Here is a 20,085-nt window from a genome sequence, read left to right on the forward strand (position 1 = left end):
TTGGACCTAGTAATTTTATCCCGATTCCTTTAGTGAATCATTCATTAAGTTAAAGTAAAATGTAGCCTTATTGAAAATTTTTATAGTCACTCAGTCACAATCAATATTATATCAACAAAATCCTATGGCTACATATGTGAGCAGTAAATTACATTAGAAAATGTGATATGTGGTAATAGATTTTTCTCAGCTAAAGAACAGTTCAGTTTTAATAGTGCATGTTTTTGTAAGTACAGCATTTAGCAACTTTCTCAGTCTCTTCCCCCTGCATTTATATTCAAAGTTAGTGTTCTGAAAGAGCCATGAATAAGTCTTTATATTCAGGTTGTCCTTTGTAATGAATGTCCTTTATTCTGGGGTGGAAGCAAAGCACAACAAATAACAAGAAAATATTTGCAAGGGAGCTATTGAGATGTACGTCCCTGTATAATGAGGCTGTACAATTTGAACTAGTCTTCTTGCTTCTCAGAACCTTCTTAAAGCAAGTATCAGAGGGGTAGTCGTGTTAGTCTGGATTTGCAAAAGCAACAAGGAGTCCTTTTCAGATATTAGGAATGGCAATATACAAAAACCTGTAGGAGAACACTTCAATCTCCCTGGACACAGAGTAACAGATTTAAAGGTAGCCATCCTGCAGCAAAAAAACTTCAAGACCAGACTTCAAAGAGAAACTGCTGAGCTACAGTTCATCTGCAAATTTGACACCATCAGTTTAGGATTAAACAAAGACTGTGAATGGCTAGCCAAGTATACAAGCAGTTTTACCTCTCTTGGTGTTCACACCTCCACATCAGCTGCTAGAAGTGGGCCTACCCTCCTTGATTGAATTAACCTCGTAATCTCTAGCGTTATTCTGGCCTGCATATTTATACCTGCCTCTGGAAATTTCCACTATATGCATCTGACGGAGTGGGTCTTTGCCCACGGAAGCTTATGCTCCAGTATATCTGTTAGTCTATTAAGGTGCCACAGGACTCCTTGTCACCTTTTTAAAGCAGTTGTTCTCTTCTCATCTCCAATAATTTCTGTGCTGTGGTCTGATCCCAGAAGATACAGCTTTTGCTGTCACAAAGCACTCCTATCTTGGCCATGAAAATAAGGAGGCTGCAATCCCCAAGTCTCATGTAATTTTCCTGAACTGCCAGCTCTCTGCATCTGGTCTGAGAACTTGGAAGAAGTATACCATTCTGAAGAAATTAATTGTAGGAGGAAGCTTTGATTCTGTGGCATAATTGAAGCTGAGGTCTGGGTATGTTTACTGTCTCTTAGCTTCTTCCCGAAAGAAGCATAATGGATAGAATGCATTTGCAGGGAAGGAGTTAGGTGTGAGAGAGAGAGTTAATGCATCCTCTTCCAAACTTCCACTCACCAGAAAAGATCTCCCTGCAACCGATAACTCAGATCTGCAGTAAAATTGATACTTAAATACATTTCTAACTACATAACCATCCAGGAAAATCATATTTCTTGCTATTTCACATTAAAAATAAGGAATAAGCTCATTGTCTTCCCAGGCATAAGACTAACATCTTTATAACAGATCACTTTCTAGTTATATGTCACTTTGCAAAAAGTCAAGAAAAAATTATAATATATCTGGAGATAATTGAAGGAAATAGTATGTTAGACCAGTGCACGAATTTTAAGCCCCCAGCTAAAGAAGTTAGACATGTGATTTTTAAGTAACATAGATGCTCACTAATTTGTGGTACAATTATTGGGGTGGAAGGTGTCCAGGGTTAGCATGGACAAATGGTCAAATAAAAGGTGAAACAGCAACACTGCTGCAAATCTTGAAAATCATGTTTCCTTGCTGAATGCTCCAGTCATTTTGGTAACTGAATGCTTGTTTCTGTGCTCCAAGGGCCTTATGTTCCCTTCACTGTTTGTATGAATACCTCTTGGCTATGTTAAAAAATGTGGTGTTGATCTGGGATAATTCAGGCTACAGCGTTGTGGATATAACTCACTGACAATAACTAAACATGTATTTTGGCACACCTTACAGAGTTAAATTGAAAACACTGCCTAGCTCATGTATATAGTCTAGCTCATGTATATAGTCAATTAGGAAGTAGAGAGTATAGTAAAGTGCATTAATAAATACAAGTATTAATATTGTCAAGATTTGTATTGACATGGAGAGGAATAGATTGCATTAAAATACTGTGTGTGGAGGCTACTGGCAAAAACCACTACTGTGCCTTGTAAAAGACTGTCTTATTCTACGAATAAACAAACTGGCATCATTTTGAAACTCGGATAATTTTGCCAAGTATATGGGTGTTGCAGCAGGGCAACTTGGGAAAGTTTTCAAACAATAATAAATATGGCTGAATATGTAAATGCAAAATTGTACATAAAAGGAGTCATTGAATGTTCTTAAAGGGCAAGAAATGCAAATTATGCAACTGTACAATTTGCATATTTATGCATTGTTTCTTCAGCATATTTTTGCTTTTCAAGTGAAAAAAGTTGTTTTGATTTTCTCCTCCTACTCCCTCATCACAGTATGTTTCTCTGATAGTGGTGGGCAGGCTGTAAAGGTCAATAAAAATAAAGGTTTTTTACTGGACAAATGGGTGCCTTGGAGGCCTGTGAATCTCAAGTATAAAGACAGTTTGGGAGAAACTCAGACACTGAGGTGGAGGGTGGGGAGAAGGGAATGTGCTCTCTCAGCCAAGCGATGAAAATGCCAGGTTAACTCCATTAACAATGTCACAGATCTGACAGGAGCTGCAAGCAGGAGCAGCCCTAAGGCTCCTGCTTATTTTGTGGGGAGACTCTCTCTCCTTGCTAGGGACCTGTATCACAGCTACCAAACCCTCCCCTAGAATTACAAACAAAGAGGCCACGACTATCCCCTTCTCTGACACTACTGCTGTTCCTGTCTCTGTCCCTTTGGAGCCCTGCTCCTGTGCTAAAAGTGTAACATGCTCACTTCCTGGTCCAGCAGGAAGTTGCAGTGAGATCCTCTTCTACCTACATATTTTTAATCTCTGGTAGGTCACTCCAGCCACAGATTGGAACCACCCAGCAATGACCACGTTCAAGAGGAGTGTTTGTGAGTACAGCTTCCACCCCAGTTCCTGTTTCAGCCCAGCTTTTCACCAAGCGATTCAGACTCCTGGGCTTCTGACTGTAAGAGAGCAGGGAAATCAGGAGCAAAGGAAACTCAACAGGACGTTTCCATATTATCTCTTCACTGTTTTACTCGGAAGGGAAGAATAGAGGTTTTTTTTTCCTTACTCTTTTCTTTCTTGGACTCCAGGTTGGAGACTGAAAGGGGAATAAAGCTTAAGTGGAGCATAAAACAGCCAACTGGTTGAGGCTGTGACAAAACTTTCCCCATTGGTCCCATAATTGTCTGATAACAGATTTCTTGCCCTTTTCTTGAAAGCATGATGTACTGATCCCTGTCAAACAAGTCACTAGAGTAGATGGTCTCATCCATTATGATAATTTCTATTTTCCTATAATATAATCATACCTCTTCTCTTTATAAGAGATATATCCCCGGAACTTTGGAATGCACCTTGTGAATAAGATTTTTTTTGTGATTTATTTTCCTTTGATTTGAGGCTGTGTTCTGACTGTACGAATCATTCTGGGTATTGAAAATATCTAAGAGCAAATTATTCCCCACTCCCCAGTAAGTTTTGAGAAGAAATTTCTGAGTCGGGAATTGGAGAGCAGTTAAAGAGAAGAAAGATGCTAGTGTCGAAACATTTGCTTCGCTTTGTGTATGAAATTGGGGCTCAGTGACTCCTTTTCAGGTATACTGAATGCTACGGATCTCTGGCCACAGGCCATTGCTTTATAGACATTTCTTTTCCTGTGCATTCACCAAGGAAAGTTACATGTGAATGAAAATGATCCACTGATGCTTTAGATGATGGGTTGAAAAGCAGTGCTTTTGCCTGTACCAGAGAGAAAACAGAGCAACAAGAGTTATGAAAAACACTTTAACAGTACAATTGCAACCTCAAGAAGATATGATATAAAAATATTTTGAAATCAAAATTGGAGATACTCCAAGTAAATAGCTGATTTAATAAAACTGGTGTTAAGTTCCTCTATCACACTTACCCTAGAATGAAACAAGATGTAATTGGTTGAATTGTGACTGTACGAAAGTCTCAAGTGGGGGCTGCTGGCTTAAAAAAGAATCTGAGAGTTGAAAATGTATTTTACATTAGAGATGGGCCCAGATACTCCCCCCTTTTTTGTACTTGACAAATGTGCAATAATTTGGAATAGAGCAGTTTTGCTACGTAAGACCAGTATTACAGTTTGCACAAACAAAGGAAACCATTAGTAACACCTTTTTAAGAGGCATCAGAGTGACTTTATAAAACTAGATTGATACAACTGTGGGTTTCTGGCATGTTGTGAGAACTTCGCAAAGAATGCAGGTTTCCCACCAGAAATTACCACAGCAAAAATAGTAAATAATTGAGCAGAATGAAATAGCCTGCTGAGAGGAACTAAGGACTTGGAAAATCCAACATGAGAGTTGCCAAAGATGTGAGAGTTGCCAGTACTTTTAAAACCAGAGAAAATATTTTGTTCTTACATATAAGTACTTATTCATGATCCCATTAATATGGCAACTAATACTAGGATTCCATGTTCTATGCTCTAATTTTGAAGTGGCCATGTTATAAAAGGTTCTATACCACATCCTTGGAGTCTGCACTAGAATAATACAGGAATTGTACTGGAGAAAAATCAAGATCCAAGGAGAAAACCAATGTAACCTGGCTCATGCTTTAAAAGAGTGATTGAGCCCACTATCATTATGCCATGTCATGTTACAATGTGTACTACTCAATTAGTTCCTTGGGAATAAATTATCCAAGATCTCAATGAGTCTGTGGGGACCAGTAGGGATAGGGCTAGAGCCTGAGTTTTATGATGAGTGGTTGCAAGTGGAGTGCTCAGATATTGTACAGCCAGCTCATCATGGGTAGTGTTGGTTGAAAAACTGCAGCTTTGATGATTCAACACATTCTGTGGAGTTTTTCTGGAGTACTTAGCACCCGTTGTGTTCACTGTGAATCCATATGCATTTGCAGGGATTGGGTTCATCACCATCGGTTTGGGAACCATGTTAGCAATATCGATCTTAAACACCGCTTATAACCACTGTTTAAAGGTTGTGTGTCCAAACATAGTATAGCACCAACCCATGCTGAAACAGTTTTGAATCATACCACAATCTAGCTCTGCAACATGATTCCTGGGCCTGTGCAGATGACTTCCAGGTTGGTTGTAGGCTAATATCCAGTCCTGGAATCCATTGCTTATTTCAACAATGAATAGACTGCTGATGTAAAGCGATGACTGCCTTCCTAGTTGTTTTATAGTAAATGATCCAGATAAAAGTCAATATTATGACTAATCCCTGGTCATGAATCAGTATTGAACTATTTTTCTAGGATGGTATAAAAGACTTTTAAAGAACAGTAATTGTGTTTATCTCTTTCATTTTTCTTCAAATTTTGTTTTATATGGGTATTGACTTCCTATGCTTGACTCCTCTGCAGGCTAAATAATTGAGTTTCAAATTAAAATAGTCTTATTCAGCCTCAAATAGAAGGGTAAAAGCCAAAAAGCCTGGAGAGCAAACATGCTGAAGATGAGGTTAAAACATCCATTCCCACTCCCATATTTAATGGTTTGTAGAGCCAACCTATTTGGAATGTTAAGGTAAGCGCTTGCCAGTTGCCTGAAAGATACTGTGTGCTGAGCTTGTGTTTGTGTGTTTGCTTGTAAATCCTTGTGCTGAGTTGTTTGAAGGACCATGTGCTAAGGCCAGCAGTTGGAAGCTGTGAGCTTCTTAATGAGGGCTTGAAATCTAGAAGCTTCTGTTCATTGGTCAAGTCTTAACCAGGGGGTGAGGCTATCAGGAAGGGAAGGCTAGGGCTATATAAAGCCTGCTAGTGAGCAACCAGAGAGCTTAGAAACAAGGAGATCCAGTTATATTATATTGGACCAGATTAGAGGTAAATATAATTGGACCACTTGAAAATAGTGGCCATAATAGAATAACATTCAGCTTCCCTGTGGTGGGAAAAATACCTCAGCAGCCCAACAGTATGGCATTTAATTTCAGAAAGGGGAAACTTCTCCTAAGTTGTATTTGCCTAGTTTATTGATAAGAATATCATGCGAGACCGTATCAAACGCCTTACTAACGTTTAGGTATACCACACCGCTTCTCCCTTATCCACAAGACTCGTTATCCTACCAAAGAAAGCTATCAGATTGGTTTGACATGATTTGTTCTTTACAAATCCATGCTGGCTGTTCCCTATCATCTTGCCACCTTCTAAGTGTTTACAGCTGATTTCCTTAATTACTTGCTCCATTATCTTACCTGGAACAGAAGTTAAAATAACTGGTCTGTAGTTTACTGGGTTGTTCTTATTTCCCTTTTTATAAATGGGTACTATAGTTGCCCTTTTCCAGTCTTCTGGAATCTCTCCTGTCTCCCATGATTTTCCAAAGATAATAGCTAGAGGCTCAGATACCTCCTCTATCAGCTCCATGAGTACAGGCAGTCCGCGGGTTACGTACAAGATAGGGACTGTAGGTTTGTTCTTAAGTTGAATTTGTATGTAAGTCGGAACTGCTGAAACTGATTCAGACACTACTGAAACTGACCGCCAGTTCTGACTTACATACAGAATCAACTTAAGAACCCCAGGCGTCCCCAAGTCAGCTGCTTCTGAAACTGATCAGCAGCTGATTCCAGGAAGCCCGGGGCAGAGCAACTCTGCCTGGGGCTTCCTGTAGTCAGCGCTGGTCAGTTTCAGCAGCGTCTGACTTGGGGACGCCTGGGGCAGAGCAGCTGGGGTGCTGCTGGGTTGCTCCAGTAGCGCCGCTCCTCGGTGCTACTGGACCAACCCAGCAGCACCCCATCTGCTCTGCCCCAGGCGTCCTGATTCAGCCACTACTGAAACTGACCAGCAGCGGCTGAATCAGGACCTGGGGCAGAGCAGCTGGGGTGCTGCCGGGTTGGTCCAGTAGTGCCCAGAGCGGGCGCTGCAGGACCAATCGGCAGCGCCCCAGCTGCTCTGCCCCAGAGTCCAAAACAAAAGCCTGGTCTGCTGGGGGGGGGGGGAGCACACTAGCTGCGCCCCCCCCCCCCAGCAGACCAGGGACATGGGGAGCAGAGCCGCAGCGGCAGCGGGGTGCCGCGCCTCTGAGGCTTTGCTCTGGCAAAGCCTCAGAGGCGAGGGACCCCGCCGCGGCTGCGGCTTCAGTCCCGGTGCCTGTGGTCTGCTGGGGACGGTCCCCAGCAGACCACAGGCACCCGGACTGAAGCCGCAGCCGCGGGGGGGTCCCGCGCCTCTGAGGCTTTGCTCTGGCAAAGCCTCAGAAGCGCGGGAACTCGCCCGGTGCCCCTGGTCTGCTGGAGACAGTCTCCAGCAGACCAGGGGCACCGGAGCAGCTTACGAACGGGGCTTTCTCGCCCCGACCTCCGGGCGAGAAAGCCCCGTTTGTAAGTGCGGATCCGACATAAGTCGGATCCGCGTAAGTCGGGGACTGCCTGTATTCTAGGATGCATTTCATAAGGCCCGGGTGACTTGCAGGCATCTAAATTTTCTAGGTGATTTTTAACTTGTTCTTTTTTTATTTTATCTTCTAAACCTACCCCCTTCCCACTAGCATTCACTTTGTTAGGCATTCCTTCAGACTTCTCGGTGAAGACCAAAACAAAGAAGTCATTAAGTATCTCTGCCATTTCCAAGTTTCCTGTTATAATAATGAATAAAATAGTCAGACACATAGATGAACATACTTTGTTGGGGAAAAATCTATATGGTTTCTGTAAAGGAAAATCATCCCTTACTAATCTACTAAAGTTCTCTGAGGGGGTCAACAAACAAGGAGGATCCAGTGGATATAGTGTACTGTGAGTTCCAGAAAGCCTTTTACATGGTCCCTTGTCAAAGGCTCTTAAGTAAAGTGAGTTGTCATGAGATAAGAGGGAAAGTCCTTTCATGGATTGATAATTGTTTAAAAGTCAGGAAATAACAGGTAGGAATAAATGTTAAGGTTTCAGAATGGAGAGAGGTAAATAGTGGTGTCCTCAAGTGTCTGCCCTGGGACCAATCCTATTCAACTTATTTATAAATTATCTGGAAAAAGGGGAAAATAGTGAGGAGGCAAAAATTTCAGATGATAGTTAAACTGCTCAAGATAGTTAAGACCAAACCAGAAGACCACAGAATACTGGGCTAGATGGACCTTTGGTCTGACTCAATATGACCATTCTATGTTCTTATGTAGGTCATGGATAAAACAAAGAGAGGAACATTGCCTTTTTCATTGAAGTTTAGTATTGCTGTTAGGATAGGCAATAGATTAAGGTGTTTGCTCTTGTAGTCTGCGGTAGAATGACTGAGGAACCTTTTGTAACTGGATGATCAGGATATACCAGATAGTACATTAGAGTGAGGAAACCCTGGCCTGGTCTACACTATATGGGAAGTTCGAAGTAAGATATGCAACTCCAACTAAATAAATTTATGTAGCTGGAGTGGACATATTTTACATTGCATTTCTGCGCCATCCACACAGTAAGAGGCTGACAGGAGCAAATTCTCCTGTTGGCTTCCCTTTACTCATCCTGAGGAGCAGGAGTACCGGGTCCAACAGGAGTGCCCTTTGAGTTTGATCTAACAGGTCTATACTATACCCACTAAATCAAACCCTGGAAAATCAACTATGACTGTTTTGATCTTCCATGTAGTACAGATGTGACCACTATGTCTAGAACTGTCCGATTTCTCTGAATGTAGGCTTTTTCTACAATTCACCATACATTTGGTGAGATAAGGAGAAATCTTCCGTTTGTTATGTAATCTAATTGTGCGTACACACTTCATCACATTACTGAGGTAAGGCATGTGCAAAATGTTGTTTCGCATTAAAAATGTATCGGTCAATGAAAATTCAATCTCTTAATCTTTTTACACAAAAATAACCTTGAGAAGAGCCAGTCCTGGAACAATGTTGTAATCTAAATCAGCAGAGGATTATTAGAAACTCTCTAGTGGGAAAGTGCAATAAAGTCAGTTCTCTAATCCTTGAATAATGTGTATAATCTCTCAACTCAGTCCACAGGCAAAGAAGAATCTCAAATGCATGCTCAAGTGTGTGCTTTTGTGCAGAAATGGACTCAGAGACATGAGTGTCTAATAGCTATTAAGTTCAGCCTTAACTTAAAATATTTTTACACATTCAAACAAAACACTGTGGACACTTTTTTTAACTTCTCAGAACTGCCAGTAAACCAAAACATCAGTTATTCACATAGGTTAAATAGTTAATGATTTTTTGCTCTCTTTATATCTTCTACACACTGGTTACAGGTCTTTTAAAAATATCCATCGTCACCATTGTCATTTTTCTTCTTCTCCCCTTCACTTGCATTCTACACTGGAATGCCTGTGTGAAATCTTCCAATATCCAGTAGTTCACTCTGACATTTCTCTTCCCCATCTTTCAACTTCATCTGCTAATGGGGCAGGATTTAAATGCACTATGGCTTAACTCTCATTTGGTTAATTAATATGCTTGCATAATTTTTGCTAGGCAGGGAGCATGAAGATAGGGAAGAGAGATTAAAAATGGGATTTAAACTTACGTTTCTAGATAGAAAGTTAAAAGTACAATATTTTGGTTGAAAAATTTTAGAACTTTCATGCTTTGGAGCAAGGACTAGATATTTGACAAGAGATATGCCCTAGTAACCAGGGATGTACCTTTTGCTGACCACTTGAAAATATGCCCAAATTTGTCTAAATTTGCATGTGCTCAGTTGTGACTTGTTAACTTGGCAGCTAAATTCTTTGAAGCTTCCCATTGCCCTAGATATGCTCCACCCAGCTTGGCTCTAATGCACAGCACATAACCCATCCTGAGAGAGTCACCGAGCACATTCCAGTCCAAGGTAGGATGTCCAAACTAGGGCTTTCCTGGGATTCTTTTTCCCATGTTCCAGGGATTGGTGCAACACCAAAATTGAAATTAGAAGACTTTTCTATTGGCTTTCAGGGTGTGAGACAGAGGAAGAGATCCCAGAAGACTTGGAAAGGGCAAATAGAGTAGTGATAGAAATGTAGCCGTGTTAGTCTGGGGTAGCTGAGGCAAAATGCAGGACAATGTAGCACTTTAAAGACTAACAAGATGGTTTATTAGATGATGAGCTTTCGTGGGCCAGACCCACTTCCTCAGATCAAGTGGGTCTGGCCCACGAAAGCTCATCATCTAATAAACCATATTGTTAGTCTTTAAAGTGCTACATTGTCCTGCATTTTGCTTCAAATAGAGTACTTATCCATAAAAAGGGGCATAAGGACAACCCAGAGAATTGTAGATCGGTTAGCTTAACTTAACCCATAAAGATAATAGAGCAATTTATTGAAATCAGTTTTTAAGGACCTAGAAGATATGTTAATAAGCAATAGTTTCCATGGCTTTGTCAAAGATATGTCAAATTAACCTAAAAGCCTTCTGTCATGGGGTCACAAGTCTTGTGGATTGGGAAGAAACAGTAGACATGAGAGATCTTTATTTTAGTAAGACTTCTAATACTGTCTTACTTGGCCTCATAATCAAACTAAGGATATATATTTTTTAGATGAATTTGCTATAAGACGATGTGTAATTGGTTGGAATACTGTGCTCAGAATAGTTATCAATGGTTTATAGTGAATCTGGAATGGCCTATTGAATGGAGGCCTGCATGGATTTGTCTTGAGTTTGGTTGTTTTCAGCACCTCCATAAATGATTTGGATAATAGCATAGACAGTACACTTATAAGGTTTATTGATGGTATCAAGCTGGGGGTGGGAGGGTTCGTGGCAGTTTGCAAGTGCATTGAAGGACAAGATTAGAATTAAAAAATCACCTTGACATAGTGGAGAAATGATCTTAAATTCAATAAGGAATACACTTACAAAGGAATAATCAATTTCACAAATACAAATTGGAAAATGACTGCCTATGATGGCATACTGAAGAAAACGATGTGGTATTTATAGTGGATCACAAAGTAAATATGATTCTACAGTGTAATACTATTGCAAAAAAGTGAACATTGTTTTGTGTTGCATTAGGAGGAGTGTTGTAGTGAGACACGAGAGGTAACTTTTCCACTCCTCTCCATGCTGATAGGACTTCAGCAGGAGTATTGTGTCCAATTCTGGGTTCACATTTCAGGAGAAATCTGGACAAGCTGGAGAAACCACAAAGGAAAGCAACAAAAATGATTAAAATGTCTAGAAAACATGATTTACGAAGCAAAATTGCAGAAACCGGCTTTGTTTAGTCTGGAAAGGAGAAGATTGTGAGAGGACATAAGTTTTCAAGCACTTAAAGGTTGTTATAAAGAGAAGAGTGATAAATTGGTTTCTTAACCACTGAGGACAGACAAGAAACAAGAGAGATTTAAGGTAGACATAAGGAAAAACTGCCTAATGTTAGGGGAAGTTTATGTGGGAAGGTTGTACAATTACCTCAGTGGAGGTTTTTAAGAAAAAAATAGTCGAACACTTGTCAGGGATCATCTAGAACAGTATTTCTTAAACTTTTTAAGACTGAGGAACACCAAAGTTTTTTTGTTGAGGAAGAAAAAAAAAGGTGGTAGGGGGGGAAGAAGGGTCTGGGGGAAGTTATTGAGCCAAAAAAAAAGTTGTCTGCCCCTTTAAGGGCAGCCATTTTGAATTCTGTTGTTCTCTGCGGCACACCTCCGACTGCCTCATGGCAGAACACAGTTTAAGAAACACTCTTCTAGAAGATAGTACTTCGTCCTACATCAGTGCAGAGGATTGAGCTAGAAGACCTATTGAGGTCCCTTCTACTCCCATATTTCTAAGGTTTTATGACTCAGGGATTCCAAAGAGCTTGTTGTAGTTTTCAGCAAGAAAAGTAAAGGGGTGTACTGAAGTTTTTAAAATAACAACTAAGCAGCTCTTTTTGGGTGGCAGAGAAAAGTAGAGAGAGAGATGAGGCCGTCTTTGTATACCACAGATTTCACCCTCAGTATTTAAGAAATTAATACATTTTTATAATATTACAAAGACAATGTTTATTTTTTTCTAAAATGGGTGGTTTTGTGGTGGGTATGTGTTCTACTTTTCTTGCAGTGCCAGTTTAAATCAATTCAAAGAGCTTAATACAATAAAGGGCACCATTGGGTCCTTAGTAGTGTCATCATCCCCAAACTACTACTGATGTCTGTGGAAATGGGGAGCTTCAGTTCTAGGGACAACATCTGTTACCTGGAAAGTAACTGGAAAGTAGGCTGGCACAGCCCTAAATAATGGTAAACAATTCTCTCGTTTTTTGATGTGCTTTTGTTCTACCCACAGGTTGGAGATTTAATTGCTCTCCCTCCATTTCCCATATTCACAGTCACTTCATCCCTGTCTGAGCCATACAGATCTGGCCTTACCATGAGCTGAAATGAGGCGATCGCCTCAGGTGCCAGACTGTGGGGGGCGCCACTAGGACCCAGAGTGTAGAAAATTGTGTCTGCAGCTGGTACATATGTATTCTCTATGCTCTAGATGCACAGTGATGGTGGAGTGCCATGAGAAGTGTAGAACAGGAAGAAGGCAGAATTGAGACCTTTCAAAGTTTTGGCCAAAGTGAGGGGGCACGGGGGCGTCATGTGAGCTCCCCACCTCAGGTGCCAAAATGTTGTGGGCTGGCCCTGGAACCATAGTACCACAAAGCGCTTCATACCTAAAATTCTACATCTCTAACTGGAGTTGTCAGTTTTAGCAAAAATAATAGGGATTACAGGTAGTGAAACACATTTCTCTCTTTCCTCCCCCACCCCCTCCATCCCCAGGAGACCATTGTGTTGCCTGTTTTGTTTCTGGTTTTGAGGGGAATCAGTCTTAGTAACTTTTTCTGCCCTATGTGGTGACAGTTCAAGTGTGTAATAATCTTAGTCCCTCTAAGTGCCTTCTGAACTAGCTGTTTCATATACAGAAAAATTAAGTAGCTCAACACCTTGTTTTAAATATGACCCAGCAAGTGTGCTAAACCCCTTTTAGTGTTACTATAAAGATTTATTCTCAGCAGTTCATCATGATGCTGTTTCTATATTCACAGAAAATTTAAGTTTGCTGAAGAGATGAGTTGAAGGGTTTTTCCCTTAATAGCATTTTTATTTAGGTAACAGATGTTAATCTAAAAATATTCTGCTCTTTTGATAACTGATATTGAAAAAACATGTCTTTGCTACCTAATTCATACAAAGAACCATCATTCATTGGAGAGAACACATCCAATACAGATAGCTTGATGAGAAATGCACAATGTAATTTTTAAGCCAGAAATCCATTTAATCAAGCTGTCTAAAATATGTATATTTTTTTCAAGCTTATTATATGGTTTAAGGTTTCAGGAAGAGATTTTTTAAAGTGGTGAGTAATTTATCAATGAATATTATATTTGTTTATATTGAATAAATGTGAGTGAAGACTAAGTGTGCTGTTTCATTGAACAATTATTTAAGATGAAAGTCCTTTGTTAATACTGATGACTAGGGTGCTGTTTCAAAGTTTGGAGATTGATCAGGCAGGGGTGCCACACTTACTTTTTTATCATTAGGGGGAGTTCCTTCATCTGGTTTAAGGCACAGTTGCTCAAATCTTCCAAAACAAACTAGTGATTTTTGGTTTCCAACTTGATATTTTAAATAGGTGTGACTTTCCGAAAGAGGCCACTTAAGGACATCCTAACGTGTGCTCTCAAAAATCATGGTGGCTTTTATCAATTTGGGCTACTGTGGTGAAGCAGATATTGCTGCTGCCTATTCTTTCACAAACGCAGTTAAAATCTTCTTAGAAATCTCTTTCCTCAGACTTACTGTGCTTTAATGCAAAAACTGTCCTTTTGCTACTTCTCAGACTGTCTTTCATGCCATTTAATTGTACTATGTGCTCTTTAATCATACAGATAACCAGAAGATGGCAGAATTTGATGTTGGCTGATTTTTCTTCTAGTCAGTGTTGGTTGCTTTAAAGCAGTGTTTCTTAAACTATGTTCCGCGGAACACTGGTGTTCCGTGAACAACTCACAGGTGTGCCGCGACCTCTTCTTTGTTTTTGTTTGTTCTTTGTTTTTGTCTTTTTTTTTTTTGTCTGCCGACAATTTCTTTTTGAAGAAAATTTTCATAGGTGTTCCGCATAAAAAATATTATTGTTTGGTGTTTCATTGTCTCAAAAAGTTTAAGAAACACTGCTTTAAAGGAACACTATTTTGGACATTTTACTGATGGATTGGAAGCAGTGGCTGCTGCTCTGAAGAGGGAAGCAAGGACGTATCAGAAACTTGGCTGTTATACTCCTAGTTGTGTTTTGCAGCTGTAGATCCCTGGAAAAGGGAGAGGTCAATTTCAAACCAATATTTTAGGTGTACTGTACCCAAATAATATGTTACCTTTTGAGAAGGCCACTTACCTAAATGTGAACAGAGGTGTTGTCTGTAGAGGCCACATTTTTACATAAACTCTATAACAGAGGGTATTAAAGGTATGCCAAGCAAGATGCATTATTACCCTTGTACAGATGTTGGAAGTTGGATGATTTGTCTGAGGTTAGAAAGCAAGTCAGTTACATAGCACATGGAAACATAGAACAGAGGTTTCTTGCCAGCTGAGTACCTGAATCCATTAGACCATATAGTATTGTAGTGAACACTAAGGAATCAAGGAATGCTAATTGACACAATGAAGAAAAATGGCTTTCCAAACTATCTAATCTTTTAGATTTGGAAAGTGAATATAGTTTCTTTTTCTTTTTTTCATTGATGATATTAAGCCACCTGATGTTGATTCTAGAATTGTATGCCTTTGGTCAGATCTCCCCAGTGAAATTGGATATTTCTATATAGCTGGACAAAATACAGGCTTCAGAAAACTGTAGACATTTTACAAAACAGCCTATGAAGCATTTCATTTTTCATTAAAATCAGTCTTCCCATAGAAATGTTTAAAATATCCTGCATTCTAATGTGAAAACCACATTTTGTAAAAAGCATAATTCCAAACATAATTCCAAATTTGTTTTAGTAAGACTCTGGAAAATGCTTTGAAGGCTTTGGCAAGTATTAGACTGTGTTGATTGATACTGTTTTGACCATAAATTGTATATGCCTCTAGTCTACTTTCTGCTAATTGTATTGCCCCAGTATTTCCTCTCCTCTCCTTTCTTCTCCTCTCCTCTCCTCTAGGTTGGTTCCATGCACTTGTTATGATTTGTAAACTGAAACAGCCTTAATTTTTTAAAGTTCCTGATTTATTTGTTTTTAGATGCTTCAACATACACATTTATCTTACTAGTATACATTTTTTGCATTATATGAGAATAACTAATCTTGGGGGGTGTTGATTTTCCATTTGGCTAGATTCAAACAGCGCTAAGATCTTGTCCTACAGCATCACCATGTATTTCATACTTTGCATGAACAACCTGCACAAGTATAGGACCCTTCCTATTTTATTATCGGAGAGAATATTTGGGGCACAAAATCCAGGGTTTAGCCCTATAGGAGGCAACCACTGTTGAACCTTTGCCATGATTCTTTTCTGAGCTGGTGCACTCTTCTACCTCTTGGTGTTCCATAAATGTCACTCTTAAATGGCCAGTAATTACTGTGACTCTTTTTTTTCCAAATGACATGAGACACTCTCTCTGGGTATGTCTACACTACAGCATTATTTTGAAATATCCAATTTTGAAATAGTTATTTCAAAATATCTTATTTCGAAATAATGTGTCTACACACAAAATGCATTTTGAAATACCTTTTTCCTATTTCGAAATAGCACGTCCACACTAATTGGACACTGAATTGCATTTAAGGCCAGCCAGAACTGGTTCCAGCAGGGCATCAGATCAGAAGTTACCTTATGGCCAGGGTGGCCAGCAGGGCACCCTGGGGCTATGTCTAGACTGCAAGCCTCTTTTGAAAGAGGCTTTTTCGAAAGATACATTTGAAAAAGCCTCTTTCGAAAAAGAGCGTCTAGACTGCAAGCGGAAATTTCGAAAAAGCAAGCCACTTTTTCGAAAGAAAGCAGCGAGTGAATCGGGAGGCTCTCTTTCTAAAAAGCCCTGCTGGCATTCAAGAATGCCTTTTTTCGAAAGAGCACTTTCGAAAAAAGGCGTTCTTCCTCATGAAATGAGGTTTACCGCCGTTGAAAGAAAAGCCGCGTTCTTTCGATTTAATTTCGAAAGAACGCAGCTGTAGTCTAGACGCAGGTGAAGTTTTTTCGAAAAAAGGCTACTTTTTTCGAAAAAACTCCTGAGTCTGGACACAGCCTGGGAAGGGCTGTAGGCCCCCTATTTCGAAATAAGCATCTACACAGCACTTATTTCGAAATAGCAGTTTCGAAATTGGTGTGATTCCTCTTCAAATGAGGTTTATCAATTTCAAAATAAGCCCTCTGCTATTTTGAATTAATTTCAAAATAGCAGTTGTCTTGTGTAAACGCTAGGAGAGTTTGCTGTGTAGACATACCCACTGAGAAGTAGAGCACCAACCCTAAGTTCTAGAATGCACTTCTGTGTAACTCAGAAGCCAGATCAAGGTCTAGGAGTTGTGAAACCTAGGTTCTATTCGTGGTTCTGTGAAAGCTCACTATGTGACCCTGAACAAGTGACTTAGCCTTGTTGTAACTCATGTTCCCTATAGGGACAGTGGTGTAATGTATGCTTGACTTTTGAGGGCTTGTGATGAACATAACTGTATATGTGTTAAGTATAATTTAATTATGTTTCCCATAGCAGGAGACTTATTCTAGAATGAGAGTTTTGGGCTCTTGTTTGTATAATACAACTCCTAGGTCTCTTGATGCCCTAAGGACAAGTAGTAGTACTGAAATTTTAATGCAAATACTTTTTAAACTATTGCATAGAGATTTATTTGTACATGAGAGCTGATCTGCTGACTTGTAGGGTATAGTGGCAAACTTGGTGGTTTGTTGACTATATTTGGCTCTTTTATTTAAGGAGTTAGGTAAAATGTCCTAAGCTTTTTATTCCTCAAAGATTATTACAAATGATCATTGGTCTACATTGCAGGACGAACTCTCCTGGAAAAACTATTCAGCCAGCAGGAGAATGCGCCACAGGAAGAAGCAGAGAAGCTGTGTTCTAGAATCATTGCGATGGGGCTCCTACTTCCCTTCAGCGATTGTTTCAGAGAACCATGTAATCAGAATACGCAACAGAGCACACCCACGTTTGATGTAAGTTGCAGAATTGATATTGTACTTTTATCATGAATAGTTTTATGATACCTACTGAAGTAGGAAAATTTTTCTCTTACTGAAAACTCCCCCACCCACCCACGAGCAACTGCCTCCTTCCTCCCTCCCACCGTTAGTAGCCCTGATTGGGCTGAAGCTTAATTGAATCTAATGCCTAAAATCCCAGCTGCCTTTTCATGATCTTGACTCACTGTTCAAACCCAGCCATCATCCTGGCTCCCTTTCCCTTTCTGTACAGGAACTCAATTTCTTTCAGGAGAAAAATACAAAATATAATGTGACCTTTCCTCAGCTCTCCTTCCCCATGTTCTTCTCTTCCTATAATTGTCTCATTGAGCCCTGACATATATGTAGAAGTTTCTTGTCTGCTGTCAACCTCTATCCCCTTACTTCCCCAATAACTCCTTCGCACCACCTGATCTCTCCTGTATCCACACTCATCCGATGGTTACTCTTCGTCTTAAACTCTCGTTCTACTGTGACTGTTTCCCCTCACAATACAAAATGCTTGAATCTTAAAACCTAAAACAAAGCAACAAAAACAAAACATCTCCCTCCAAAACAAAACTGCCCTACCATCCCTTCACACTTTTCTCTGTAAACTCATTGAATGCACAGCTGACCATTGCTGTGTGGAGTTCTTCGCCTCCAATTCTACCCTGGGGCTTCCCAGTCAAGTTCCACCCCTGCAATCAACTGCAACTGCATTTGCCAGTCTCTGTTGTATCCTTTTTAGTCAAATCTCAGAACCAGTTCTTCATCCTCGTCCTCAGTCCATCCTCCATGATCACTTGTCAACAAATGAACCTTGCTGACCATGCTCTTCTTGAAATCTCATCTTCCCTTAGTTTCTGTTATTTTTTTTTCTAGTTCTCCTCCTATTTCTCTAACTGCTCCTGCAGCATTTTCTTCAGACAATCCAGGGGGAGTTCATCAGGGTTCTGTTCGTGGTTCTTCGTTGACATCTCATCCATCCACAAATTCAACCACCACCTCTATGTGGATGATTCACAGATTATCTTTATTCTAGTCCTGTATTGTTCTGTCCAAACTAAAACATCAGCCTCTCTGACGCCTCCTTGTTGATATCTAGCTGTCAGCTTGAGATCAGTATAGTTAAATCAGAGCTCTCGGGCTTCCTTCCCTGACTTAGAGAGGCTTTGTAAAAGCCCTCATCATTGGCCTAACCTATTGATTTCAAGGGGAACAGAATCAAATTAATGTTAAGCATTTTTGAAAATCTCTTCTTCAGTTCTTAAAAAAGAATAAAACAGTATAGAAGCATAGCATCTCTTTTACCTTTACTTCCAAAGCTAGGAAACCCCAGCTAATCTCCAGCCACTTTCTAGTATTCACATCCTAATTCATCAAATGCTCCTCTTAAAACAGTTTCCTCAAGCTCCTTTCATCCAATCTATCATGGATTTCCTCTAGTTTGGCTTCTGCCTTTCCACTGTACTAAAATCAAGTGACTCTCTCTAGCTCAGAAAGCAGCTCTGTACCCCTTGCTGAGCTCTGTTACTTTTGACACTGGCACTCATGCACATGTTACAGTCTCGATGGATTTTGTAACTCTCTTATTCTAGTTCTTGCCCAGCTTCTCTGTGCCTTTAGCATGTGTTTTCCTTTGCTATCATTGTTCTCTCTCCCATAGGGTTTCTTTGTTCTCTCTGTGCATTCACATGGTTTCAGTTCCATCTTTACACTACTGAATTAGATCTCCCCTTTGATCTTAGCTCACTTCTGGTTTTGAGTTTTGTTTGCAGTTGCCAGGTTGTGGGACATAGGGAGAACAATTGAAGGTATCTGTTTACATTTTTTTTGTCTAGTGATTGTCAGCAGTGCCCAGAACATGCAATGAACATTATTTACCATAAATATGTATAATGTGAAAAAAGCTCATTATCTTTGTCTTCTATCCCTTCCTTGATGTCTTCCAGTCAATTTAAGCTTAACATGGCTAACGCTGATCTCTTGCTACTTCCTGGGAAGCCTCCTCCAGACCCCACATTTTCTGTCACTTCTGACAAGGCTGTCATCTCGCTTCTCAGTTATGCCTTTAACCTAATGGATCATCTTTAGTTCCTCTATGTTTTTTGCCTGTTTGTATCAAAATCTTGCCCCTGATTCCTCAAGAACATTTCAAAGATCTATCCTTTTTCTTTCTGTCTAAACATCTCAGATGTTCATCTGGGCGTCATTCCTAATCTTACTGTCTGTAGCCTTCCTCCATTGCATTAGGCACGTTATTTCCTCCTTTTCTTCCTCCCTGCTGCTCAGGTGCCATTAGGGAGTGCATTGAGAGTATAAATCTCACTACTGGATCTGCCAATAATATTAGAAAGGCAAGTTAATGTACCAAAAATAATGCTGCATTTTACAGTTTCCAAAATTACTGCTTTTCTCTTAGAGATGAAGTTAATTGGCTCTTAGAGGCCATTCATACTTGTTGGTGATGATGTAATTTTGCTGTCTTCAGTTCTCATCCTGTTTTTATATCTTCTACAAAATTTGTTTTTGTAGATAGTACAACAATATACAAATGATTGGACAATATGTAGTAAAAACTGGACAGAGAAGCCCATACAAATATTCACTCAGGAACCAGTGATTGTGAAACTTTAAAAAGGAAACATTAACAGAACTCTTTGGACCCAAGTGTTTTCTAATTATTTAGATATGCTGATATTTTCTTTTCTTCTTTTTTTATTGGCATGTAGGGAAAGCATATTCAACATTTTATAGGGATCTGTATGATAGTCCTTTAATTACGATGGTATAC

At 39.9% G+C, this 20,085-nt stretch overlaps 1 protein-coding gene across 3 annotated transcripts in view; it reads left to right on the forward strand.

Annotated features, from left to right (window-relative positions):
* Positions 1–20,085, forward strand: part of FMN2 (formin 2) — a 241,250-nt gene that overhangs the window by 18,666 nt on the left and 202,499 nt on the right. For all 3 annotated transcript variants that reach the window (XM_075924820.1, XM_075924819.1, XM_075924822.1), the window contains exon 3: positions 17,116–17,282. In XM_075924820.1, coding sequence (XP_075780935.1) covers positions 17,116–17,282 — 167 coding nt within the window. The remainder of the gene's footprint in view (positions 1–17,115; positions 17,283–20,085) is intronic.

This window comes from Pelodiscus sinensis, chromosome 3 (genome assembly GCF_049634645.1).
Source record: "Pelodiscus sinensis isolate JC-2024 chromosome 3, ASM4963464v1, whole genome shotgun sequence".
Taxonomy (NCBI): domain Eukaryota; kingdom Metazoa; phylum Chordata; order Testudines; family Trionychidae; genus Pelodiscus; species Pelodiscus sinensis.